We start from the raw sequence: 12,824 nt of genomic DNA on the forward strand, positions 1-12,824 counted from the left end.
TGTTAATTGTATCACGTTGTGGCTAGTGTTAGTTGTATCACGTTGTGGCTAGTGTTAGTTGTATCACGTTGTGGCTAGTGTTAGTTGTATCACGTTGTGGCTAGTGTTAGTTGTATCACGTTGTGGCTAGTGTCTGTTGTATCACGTTGTGGCTAGTGTCTGTTGTATCACGTTGTGGCTAGTGTCTGTTGTATCACGTTGTGGCTAGTACAAGCCATGCATTAAAACATGTTGGTCATGTGTCCAGGTATTATTCCCTTCCTTTTCATTCATTCATTTCTGCTCTCATGGTCGGCCCTGGCCTGCCTATATACTTGCTCTCTCTCCCTCCCTCCCTTCCTCGCCAACCTGGAACCCTTTCCTCCGTAGCCGTTTCATTCTTGTGAGTTTAATTATAATCTTCATACCTCATTATCGCTCACTTCCCTCTCGCCAGGTCTCCCTTTAATAAGTCGTTTTGAACATCATCTGGCCTCGTGGTGCACGCATTCCCTCCTCCTCCTCCTCCTACCCTCGAGACGGCACTGCTATACCAGTCTTCTCCTCCGCCATTCTGAGAGTCGCGTTTTCCTCGTCCTATGGCCACAGATGCGTCTCTTTTCCCCCCTCCCTCCCTCACTCCTCTGCCATCGCCTTACTTCTCCAATTATAGCATCGCTCGTATTCAGCACATTTGACTATATTCAGCTCTTTATCTCGATCGTTCTGTCGTTTTTCAAGAGATTTCTCGACACCAGTTCTCTCAGCGAATTCCCTTTTCCCTCGTCTAATCGGATTTTCTCTGTCAGGACACACGGTGGAAAGCTAATTGGACCGCCTTGCTCTTAGTGAACATATTCGCTACTTTATGACAGACAGCTGCAGAGCGAGCACTCATGTACCTTGTTTTAACTGGTTCATAATGCATTTTCCTTGCGATTTAACCCTGTATAATGTGCTAAGTCCACACAGCTAAGATTCGCAGGTCAACTCTATAGCTCACACAAAACGCACCAGACTGCTTGTGCTGTGGACACACACACATACACATACACACACACGCACACACACACACACACACACACACACACACACACACAGAAGGGAACTAGAGGTCAGGTTTGTGTGGTTTTAACCTGGTTGGTCGAATCACATTACCATGGCAGCTTCTAACAATAATAATGTTCCCGCTCTCTCGCCACAGCCTCTGTTAAAACAGTAATAACAGCAGGCTAATCTAATGCCACTAATGCTATTGTGCTCGCTACGATCGTTCATGCAGAGGAATACAATGATATGAAAATGTATGCAAACTTGGGTCCTTTCATGGATATCTTTGATGGTGGAAGACATGAGGAACACAGCTGAGAGCGGGCAGACCACTGTAAGTGCAAATACATAACAATGGGGAAAAGTCTGTACATTTATTCCCCCCCCCCCCCCCCACACACACACACACACACACACACAACTACATAAGGACCAGTGCTGCCAGCCATGGCTATGAAGCTTGGTGTTCGACCAGTCTATATCTAAACGTATTCATAGTGATGCATTCTGCTACTCTTGGTCGTAAGTCGTTTAAAATGGCAATCATCCCGACGAAGTAAAAGGACTTTGCCTCCCTCGAAGTAAAGACAAACACGAGAGAGAGAGAGAGAGAGAGAGAGAGAGAGAGAGAGAGAGAGAGAGAGAGAGAGAGAGTGTGTGTGTGTGTGTGTGTGTGTCAATTACGACGGCTGAAGGCAGGAGTAATGTGGTCGACGTACCTGTTTACGTCAAGACTGTCAAAGCCTTTTTGAGGATGCTGAATACCTCAACTGGATTACCTCTCATCCTTCCCTTGTTTAAATCCAAGAAGCATCATGACAGCTCTCCTCTGTACTCATCTTTATATATATATATATATATATATATATATATATATATATATATATATATATATATATATATATATATATATATATCAGGGCAGGGCAATCAAAATTGAACATGACATTCAAGGTTAGGACACACCTATGAAGTGTGAAGAATATATATATTATGTTTTTAGACTTGAATTCGAATGCCCTTCATATAAAGCCTCAAATCATGTCAGCCTTCTGTATACCTCACTTGTTAGACACTAATAATAATTTTCCACCTTGTTTAAGTCAGCTTGCAACTGTAGACATTTTTGTGTTAGGTATTGCTTTATTTTCCCCGTTTAGTTTCGTTTGCGAATATTGATATCGTAAGAATACCCACAAGTGATCAAAGTCGCCGTTTTCTGTAAGAAACAGACCAGTTGAGTGGGTACTGACTCCATTTAGTGTGCGTTTGGGTTGGGGGTGTGTGAATCAAACCAACGACCATTTTCTAAACCAAGCTCATCTTTAACTTCCACAAACATAGAGTTAACATTAACCGCAGCCACTACATTAATTAAGGCGGGATTAAGATTAACTTGACTAATAACAAAGACAGCATCACCAACTTTATGTTTCCCCTCTCCCAGCCTTTGAGCAATAAATCGTTCGTTTTGTAAGAGAATCCGTATTCTTAAAAAGTCTAGCCAAGAAGGACCAGAGACATTTACTTATATTCAAAACTTTCTTCTAATGCAATCATCTCCCAACTGTGAAACCTCGTTTCGTATAATGGAAGCGCTTGAGTAAGATATTCCAAGAAATGAGTAAGAATTGTTGGGCAGGAATATTTCACGGAGGTGGGACGGGTTCCCTCTCCACGCCGGCCGCGTCTTTTGACGAAAACCCGGGAGCAGAACATCCCAGGTGGCTGATGTTACTTAATCCAGTTGTGGGTTTTGATGTGTTCCCTCCAATGGAAAGACATACGTTGCCACTTCTTTCCTCTTCTTCTTCTTCTTCTTCTTTTCCATGATCATAATCACCCTCATCATCATCTTCATCTTCTTCTTCCTCTTTTCCATGATCATCATCATCATCATCATCATCATCATCATCTTCTTCTTCTTCTTCTTCTTCTTCTTCTTCTTCTTCTTCTTCTTCTTCTTGTCTTTCAAACAACCAGCAGCGTAATCATGTAAATCTACCTAAGACACATTTGTCTTGATACTGAGTATCAGGTCAAAGGCATGTTCACTGAAAGCCAGTGAGGTCGAGGCTTCTTCAGTGAAGACGAGGGTGTAGTGAAGATGGGAGTGTAGATAATGAGAGGGCGTAGTGAAGATGGGAGTGCGGATAAGGAGAGGGCGTAGTGAAGATGGTCTTTGAAGTGAATTTAGGATTACCGAGGGAGTGCTGGAGAGGCGTTTGTTTGTGTGCATCTTCGTGAACATGATATGGTGAGCGATAGTATGTTGGGAGACATTTACACGCGACTACTGCCCCTGTTGTATTACTGTCTATTCATTGTTATTGATTGATGAAGCAGTGCCCCATTTGCAACGACAAAAGTATACAGTTGGGCTTCGTTGGCAGCCTACACAATGAATAATTGTTAGCATACCTTAAGAAAAGCCTATCCTCAGAACCAGAGATGTGACTAAACCACATACACGTCTGAAGTCTGCCGAGGGTATATGAATAAGGCGCCAAGAAATACGCCTTCAGAAAATCGCTTACATACACCAGAAAGCCTGCTCTGTACACCTGTTCACACCAGTTGTATTTCCAGTACAAACTATTCCTTCCCCTATCCCTCTTTTTCCTCTATTCTAAGCACCCTAGTAAGAAAAAAAAGATGGTCGGTTGGAGACGGGCGGTGTGCAATCAGTGGTAGCAGTAATGGTAGTTTGAGGAGGGGGGAAGGGAGAGTGTTGAGACCAGCTCGTGTTGGTAGTTACGGGGAAGGGAAGGAGTGAGGGGTAGTTAGGGGAATAGCCTTAGGTCGTGAGGCATCTTACTGAGACACAATTCGTGATAACCAAGTTACCGTCTGTCATGCACTGGTACACATATTCCCTCTGTGTTACTCTGAATACCTCACCGAACTTTTCGTTGATCGATGCTCTTATAAGGAAGGAGATCGTCTTTCCTCATATGATCCGATCATCAGATACACGATTCAGGCATCTATGCCTTAAATAAGGACAAAATCATTTGGAATCGAGCCAGCATCATGTTTAGGATAATCATCATGATCTCCCTAAAGAAATGAATGAATCAATTAGATTAAGACGATAAACAAATAAGCTAAATCTATGATTACCTTGACCCTTCTTTCTAAATCTATTAGGATCAGTCAGAGTCCGTTTTCCACAAGAAGGGTCTACCCTCCCTCCCTCCCAGATCTCAAGCTGAGTGTGGCAGATGCGAAGAAAGTCTGGCGAAACGCCTATATAGCTAAAGGTCATCTGTCCACGTTACCCAGCTGCAGTGGTGTGTGTGTGTGTGTGTGTGTGTGTGTGTGTGTGTGTCTTTTCCACACACATGACCTTGCCAAATAAGCTTTGTAGATCTTATTGTCTCAGACGGCCCGGGTGTCCAACACTGGCGGGGAGATAAATGTCACTGCTTGTTGTTGCCCCCATTGTTTATAGCACTGTTATTGTCACTGTGGTTGCCATCGCCGTTACTTAAGGCTATATTAGGTGTTGGTGTCCACATTACTACCCTCAGTTACTGTCGTTCCTGTTACGACTGAGGTAATGCTCTTCCTCACCTGCCTCTTCTACGGTAATTGTTACAGTTTGTTCTGTTACAGCCATTACCATTACTTCCACTGTTACTAGAACTACTACTATCATTTCTATCACTATTTCTACTACTGCTATGCTTCTACTACTACTACTACTCCTACTACTATTACTCTGTCACCACCCTACCACTGCATTTACCATTCGTTCCCCCACTCTGCACCCTACTGTGCCCAAATTGACCATGCCTATCTGGTCTCCTTACAGATGGTTGGTGCAACGCCACTTGGGACAAGATTCTGTGCTGGCCGCCCACGCCCGTGGATACTATCTCACGTCTACCGTGCCCCCCACTCAAGGGTGTCGACCCCTCCCGTAAGTACCAGTGTCCACTGTCAGCTCCATCGTGCCCCTCAGGTATGTACCAGTGTCCACTGTCAGCTCCATCGTGCCCCTCAGGTATGTACCAGTGTCGACTGTCAGCCCCATCATGCCCCTCCCGTAAGTACCAGGGTCCACTGTCCGCCCCATCATACCCCTCCCGTAAGTACCAGGGTCCACTGTCCGCCCCATCGTGCCCCTCACGTAAGTACCCTTCCAGCGTGAGAGCCACGACTCCTTTCCGTGAGTAATGGTGGTAAGTGACGCAGTAGCAATACGGTAATTCGTTATTCTACTTAAATACGTTATTGTGGGAGATGTTTTTGGACTGACGTTCTTACCCCGTAAGACGACAAAGTACCGCAATAGATACATTCTCTTCGATAACGAAACGTAAAGAAATTAAACACATGTCTCCTCCGGGATTGTATTCGAGTGGAAAGGAATGCAGTCAACTTTCCAAGGACTTGAGGAAAAAAAAAAGTAAACCTCGAAATTGTAAAGTACTTAAGTAGTATAATGAAGCATCATGACTTCCCTGCCTTATTTACCATCATAGTCACGCCACACCAAACCTAAGTCTTCAGGTGGTGACCAAGTACCCACAGGAAACTCCAAGACGCACTGCATTTTCACCTCCCTTAGAGCAGCTAAAAGGCCACATGACCTTTAATCATCCTCTGGCGTCCGTCGTCTGTCCCCCGTCCCTCAATTAACTTTTCTCATTTCTTTTCTCTCTTCCGAAACTAGCGGACCACCTGGAGCCAACCAGTGGTAAGGTTGGACTCTGTTTGAGTCGTCCCCTCCTTCTTCTTGCGTCTAGTGGCTCCGATCGCAGTCGAAGGATTGTCGCCTTTACTCTTAAAAGACAGACGAACGGCACACGCCCGTATGTGAACCTCCAGTTGTCATGTGAAACCTGGTGACGATAGCTCATCAAACTGGTTTTGTTTCACATAAGTTATGGCAAAGGACTCAACTTTTTTGTTCTCTTTGAAGTTATTACCCTTTCGACTTCAAAGTTTTGTGGTTGTGGTTGCTAGATAGGTAGTGGTTGCTATGAGTGCTATGTTTCGTGTGGCTTGCATTTAACAGGTGAGGCGTAGTTTAGGGTGGAGCAGATGAATTGTTTTTAGATTATGTTAAGGGAACGTTATTCTTGTTCAAATTTGGTAACGAGAGTCCTGAGGGAATATAGCTTGTTTATTGCTTTTTGTGTTGATGTTTTCTAGTGTTTAGAAGTGCATGTCATGTGTGTATTGTATGTGATGCCTAAAATGGTTGAGTGCGTCGCTCAGTGGCAGCGCTTGGGTCACTCGAGGTGAGGGTGGGGTGCAAGGTTGGATTCGTGGTTCTCTGGACTTAAAGAGGGGTAACTTGTTGACCTCTGTGGAGATGGAAACATTCTGTTCTGGATCAGCCACTATTCCAACCGTGTCATGTAACGTTGCATGTCTATGTTTTTTTTTTAGGTTCAATGTCCTTAACGGCTCTTTACTCTTTGAAAAAAAAACATCCACTAACAATGATACTACTTGTCTCCCACTGGCCATAAGAGGGTGAGTTAACTGCCAAGAAATACCACACCACTTCCATCGCTTGTAATCCTCACGTATCATTAGGGAAAGATGAAGACAGATTAAAAAAGGAAGAAATTCTTCAATGACACCTCGTCAACCTCGACGATAAAATTCTTCTTTTTACACATAACGCTAAAGCCACTTTGTCTTCTCTTTCACGGAGAGGGAATAAAGACTTAAAAGAGGTTGCCTCATATATCTCACTTAATGACCCTTATGTTCACACACGGTGGCGTAAATGGTACTGAAAAAGTCATAAAAGGCCCGGATCAAGTCTCCTTCTGCCCCTACCCTCTCAGGAGAACTAAGTCTATCGCTCACACTAATTCATCAAATTTCCCTCCCCATTTTTCTTTTCTTTTTTTCCGTATGAGCCTCGAAGGTTTTGCGTGTTGTTCGTAACCTGGTCCATCATCAGCCTTCGGTGACTGTGTGTGTTGAAGCATACATTGCCTTTACCGCTTCCACACGACAAATAGCAAAGTATATGTCATTTGTTGTTTCTTTCACCCCCTATTTTTTTTCTCCCTCTTTTTTTTTTTTTACGGCAAAAGTCATTCATCATCGCTTCGTTTCCTAAGAGAGAGAGAGAGAGAGAGAGAGAGAGAGAGAGACTGATCATTCACATACAATGGGAGGTAGCCATCAATACACCTTACTCCACCACCCCTTCTCTCTCTCTCTCTCTCTCTCTCTCTCTCTCTCTCTCTCTCTCTTTAGATACAAAAAAGAAAACTCTAATTTTTTTTTCCGTTTCCATACCGGCCCACTTTTCTTATTCCTTCTGGACGACAAAGGATTCTCTGGGAGGGAGACCCTGAATGTACATTCTCCGTAGCCTTCACCCTCCTGAGATGTTGCAGACGAAATGTTTATCAAAATTCAGGTCAGCCAGGCCTCTCCGGAAGGCGAGGGCCACCGTATTTTGAGAATCCCACCGTCAGGAGTGGTCTGGATCCTCTCACTAGTGTACTGGTAGACTGGATCTTCTCCCTGGTGTACTGGTAGACTGGATCCTCTCACTAGTGTACTGGTAGACTGGATCTTCTCCCTGGTGTACTGGTAGACTGGATCTTCTAAGTGTACTGGTAGACTGGATCTTCTCTCTAGTGTATTGGTAGACTGGATCTTCTCTCTAGTGTATTGGTAGACTGGATCTTCTCCCTAGTGTACTGGTAGACTGGATCTTCTCCCTAGTGTACTGGTAGACTGGATCTTCTCCCTGGTGTACTGGTAGATTGGATCTTCTCCCTAAGTGTACTGGTAGACTGGATCTTCTCCCTGGTGTACTGGTAGATTGGATCTTCTAAGTGTACTGGTAGACTGGATCTTCTCCCTAAGTGTACTGGTAGACTGGATCTTCTCCCTAGTGTACCGGTAGACTGGATCTTCTCTGTAAGTGTACTGGTAGACTGGATCTTCTCCCTAGTGTACTGGTAGACTGGATCTTCTCCCTAAGTGTACTGGTAGACTGGATCTTCTCCCTAGTGTACCGGTAGACTGGATCTTCTCTGTAAGTGTACTGGTAGACTGGATCTTCTCCCTAGTGTACTGGTAGACTGGATCTTCTCCCTAAGTGTACTGGTAGACTGGATCTTCTCCCTAAGTGTACTGGTAGACTGGATCTTCTCCCTAGTGTACTGGTAGACTGGATCTTCTCCCTGGTGTACTGGTAGACTGGATCTTCTCCCTGGTGTACTGGTAGACTGGATCTTCTCCCTAGTGTACTGGTAGACTGGATCTTCTCCCTGGTGTACTGGTAGACTGGATCTTCTCCCTAGTGTACTGGTAGACTGGATCTTCTCTCTAAGTGTACTGGTAGACTGGATCTTCTCCCTAGTGTGTCGGTAGTGTAGAACCTCCTCCCATGGGGTGAGCTGGGTAGTGTACTCTGCTCACGGAGGCCATACGTGGCGAGGAAGATGCTCGACTTTCCGTTACGACACGAAGAGGTGTTCAAGATCGACGTTGAAAAGGCTTCCTCCGTTATATAACGCTGATGGCGTTACCGAACGAACTCCATCTGTCGGCGAGGCTGTATTATCGTCAATGGACGGAAAAGGAAGAGGAGGAGGAGGAGGAGGAGGAGGAGGAGGAGGAGGAGTGCACTCTCGCTGAAGACCCTTTCATTCCAATAAAAAAAAAAGAGAGGAGTCCATCATTCCCCTGCTACTGAGTGACGTGTAGCCTTGATGCTTCAGGAGCCTCAGAGGTTATATAATACCGACAATGATATAATGTAAAAATATCATACGATTTTCCTTTTCCTTTTTTTTTTTTTTCGTTTTACCAACGGTGGTCCGCTGTTACGAGGAAGTATTAGTGGCTGGGTGCCGGCTTCATGGTGATTTCCGTAAGCCGTGGCGCCCCCCTTCGTGGGGAAGAGGAATTACATTATGACTCTCCCGGTGAAGCAAAACTTTCCAATCCTACATCTCCCACCAGGAGACAGACGATGCTCATCGCTGATCCCTAAAAGTCCCGGAAGTTGAGGGAGGGAGGGGAAGTTGGTTCTTCCTAGCCCTCAGGACTTGACCTGTCTGGAAACAACGTCGCTGCAGTTTCTCTCGGAGTCTGGCGTCCAGTGGCTTGTGTGATATACTGCGGGAGATTCGCAGTTGACCTGGACCTGGTTGGTGTATGACAGAGGGGTCTACGTGGTGCAGCAAGCGTCCAATTGGAGTACATTGGGGACATCCCAAGCACCCCGGTGTGTTTCTCCCGTCTCGTAACTTTGTATGTATGTACCATGGCTTTACTCTTATTTGTGTACACATACACACCACACCACACCACTACACTACACCAATTTACACTACACTACACTATACTACACTACACTACACCACACACACTTTAACAGTCAGTGTAACATGGTAATTAAACGCAAACATGCATATGACAAACACTCACGCAAACACACACATACAAACATCCACCTCATATATGAGGACCGACTTCCCCCACACACACACATGCAACTCTCCCATGCTACCCACGCTTAACCAGGCTCACGTGCCCTACCCCTTCTGCTCCCCCTGCAGAAGTGGCTGAGAGGTACTGCACAGCGGGAGGCTACTGGGAGGGCAGGACACTGCAGGAGGGCCTCCTGGGCGGCTGGACCAACTACACGCCCTGCCTCATCCCGGAGATCAGAATCCTTATGGACAAGCTCTACGCTAACTCCAAGGAAGATGCCCAGGTGAGACGTGTTACCCTGTCTTCTTACCTTATATATATATATATATATATATATATATATATATATATATATATATATATATATATATATATATATATATATATATATATATATATATATATATATATATATATATAAAATCTGTTCACTCCTTTGTGTATAGATACACACACACACACACACACACACACACACACACACACACACACACACACACACACACACACATACATACACCAGCTTAAACCAGGTACCTATCTATCGACCAGTATCGAGAGGAGGATGAAAACTTAGATTGTCTGTGGGCCGACTTTCGCGCCCAGGATTTGAACGCAGGCAAGCCCGAACCCGGACAGGACCGGTTTGCCTCATATGTGTGTGTGTGTGTGTGTGTGTGTGTGTGTGTGTGTGTGTGTGTGATGGGGAATATGGATAAGATGATAGTGCTTTGTGGGAAGGAGGTATAGGGGATTGGTGATTACTGACAACAATAAAGGACATTTCTTGGGTGCTGACAACAATAGAGGGAGTTATTGGATACTTGCAAAAGGATAAGGAGAGTTTTGGGTACCGACATCTAGAGAGGATTTCCTACATGTCTGACAACACCAGAGGGGCTTGTTGAGTACCGACAACAATGGAGAGGTTTGTTGGTAACTGAAATTAGGTGACAACACTACGAGTGTCTGGTTGTTCTCCAGCCCACAACACTGAAGGTGTCTGGTTGTTCTCCAGCCCACAACACTGAAGGTGTCTGGTTGTTCTCCAGCCCACAACACTGCAGGTGTCTAGTTGTTCTCCAGCCCACAACACTGCAGATGTCTGGTTGTTCTCCAGCCCCCAACACTGCAGGTGTCTGGCCAAATGTGTGCCCATTATGGCACAAATAATATCCCTCCCGCTTCCTAGGAGCAAGACAAGCCAACCCTCTCCTCTCATGCATGGTGGGGGTCGTAGTCATGTTCACCCACAACGAACAGAGAGCGTTTACCCTCACCGTCGCTCCTCCTCCGCAGGAGCAATACCGATTCCGTTGGTTCTTCGGCCACAAGAGTCGTTGGTGAGACGCGACACAGTGGGCAGGCGGTGGTACGCTGGGTGCTCCAGCAACCACAAGGTCAACGCCCTGCGGTCAGTTTCCCGCCCTAAGTTTCCTCGACCAAGAGAGAGAGAGAGAGAGAGAGAGAGAGAGAGAGAGAGAGAGAGAGAGAGAGAAGGAGAGATTCCTGTGACGTCTTAGATGGGTGTCCAGTGACGCAAGGGGCGTCCTTAGACCAGGTAGCTGCAGACTAGTTTCACAGTTGCAGGACCGCCAGCGCGGGAGGGAAGACTTGTTGCGGTGCTCAAAGGAGATTGCTTTTGTCTACCTCAGCGATTCTGTCGCCGACTCCTAGAGGGAAGTTGGCGTAGAGGAAAACGGCAATTTCAACTTCTGCTCAGCTCTACTCTTTGAAGCTGAACACTTAACGGGGAAAGGTCGGCTCACTTCCACGACTTATCCAAGTGGGATTGGGTTCACGAGGCAAATTAATCCTGAGTTCCGCTGCGCAGTGCACGCTGTTTATCATCCCGCAGGACTGAGTCAGTATATTGTATATTCATTCAGATAAATCAGTGTGTACACCCTCGTTTGACGACATTCATTCGTTTAACGAATTGTATAATGGTCTGCTTACAATCCTAATGATGGGCGAGTCTGTTGCCACCGTCATTGTATCTATTGCCACCGTCATTGTATCTATTGCCACCGTCATTGTATCTATTGCCACCGTCATTGTATCTATTTAGCCACCATCGTCATTGTATCTATTGCCACCGTCATTGTATCTATTGCCACCGTCATTGTATACTCATATTTACTCTTTTATAAAAAAAAAATACCTTAATATTGAATAATTTATTTAGTTTGGCCACGCGTAATTATTATGGTGCTATCTCTGGCCAAGGTTGACATACCTCGTACGTCCCTTCCAGAGCATCTGTTTGAGGCTCAAGTATACACAGACATCAATTCATTTTCCGTTTTCGATTGTGATGGTAAACATATTTAGATAATATCAGCAATATATGTGGGCCACATATCAATATTTCTGGATGACCAATACAACGCATATCAGTTCTCTTTGGGGATATATGAGCCGTACATCAAGGCCTTTTTGACAACATACGGATCACATTTCAATTATTTACGATGGAAAATGGACCGCATATGACCGACTGTTTTCGAAAATGTGCATCGACGCCAAATCTTTTCTGATCAACGACAAAATTAACTGTATAGATTTACGTTCTCCATTTTCTACATGCGATACTACGTTGTAGCATATCCGTCATGCAAACAGATGTCGGTCCCGTCGTAATGGCGAGGATTGTATCTTGTTCGTGTAGATTTACGGCTCTAGTGTTGCAGAGAGGTAGGGTTAGGTCCGTATGGCTCCCACGTTGGTGGACATGAGGCATCAGTGTCAAAATGGATGAGCCATGCGGGCTAAAATTGGCCCAGCATAACGCTCATGATGGTCTTCAGGGTCTTCTATTAACACACCTTGTGAGGACCATCGCGTGCAGACAAGACACATGGTCTTCAGGGTCTTCTATTAACACACTTTGTAAGGATCACCGTGCAGACAGACACATGGTCTTCAGGGTCTTCTATCAACACACCTTGTAAGGACCGCCGTGAAGACAGACACATGGTCTTCAGAGTCTTCTATTAACACACCTTGTAAGGACCATCGTGCAGACAGACACATGGTCTTCAGAGTCTTCTATCAACACACCTTGTAAGGACCATCGTGCAGACTGACACATGGTCTTCAGAGTCTTCTATCAACACACCTTGTAAGGACCACCGTGCATACAAGACACATGGTCTTCAGGGTCTTCTATTAACACACCTTGTAAGGACCACCGTGCAGACAAGACATAGGGCCAACGTAAGAAAATAGTGAAAAAAAAAAAAAGAGATTCATTTACCCACCAAAAGTTGAAACATCGTAAAGGAATGCTGCTAAAATACTGCTACACTTCACTACTTCCATTCGAGGGCCGAATGAGTACACATATATTAACCCTAGGATGG

The 12,824-nt window shown here is 45.1% G+C and overlaps 1 protein-coding gene and 1 long non-coding RNA gene across 4 annotated transcripts in view; one reads left to right on the forward strand and one right to left on the reverse strand.

Annotated features, from left to right (window-relative positions):
- Window positions 1-12,824, reverse strand: part of LOC139766581 (uncharacterized) — a 157,846-nt gene that overhangs the window by 81,604 nt on the left and 63,418 nt on the right. The window lies entirely within an intron of this gene.
- LOC139766579 (PDF receptor-like) overlaps window positions 1-12,824 on the forward strand; it is a 117,800-nt gene that overhangs the window by 55,297 nt on the left and 49,679 nt on the right. For all 3 annotated transcript variants that reach the window (XM_071695430.1, XM_071695429.1, XM_071695431.1), the window contains exons 3-4: window positions 4,847-4,954; window positions 9,585-9,742. In XM_071695430.1, the coding sequence (XP_071551531.1) occupies window positions 4,847-4,954; window positions 9,585-9,742 (266 nt within the window). The remainder of the gene's footprint in view (window positions 1-4,846; window positions 4,955-9,584; window positions 9,743-12,824) is intronic.

The sequence above is a fragment of the Panulirus ornatus genome, chromosome 58, assembly GCF_036320965.1.
Source record: "Panulirus ornatus isolate Po-2019 chromosome 58, ASM3632096v1, whole genome shotgun sequence".
Classification (NCBI taxonomy): domain Eukaryota; kingdom Metazoa; phylum Arthropoda; class Malacostraca; order Decapoda; family Palinuridae; genus Panulirus; species Panulirus ornatus.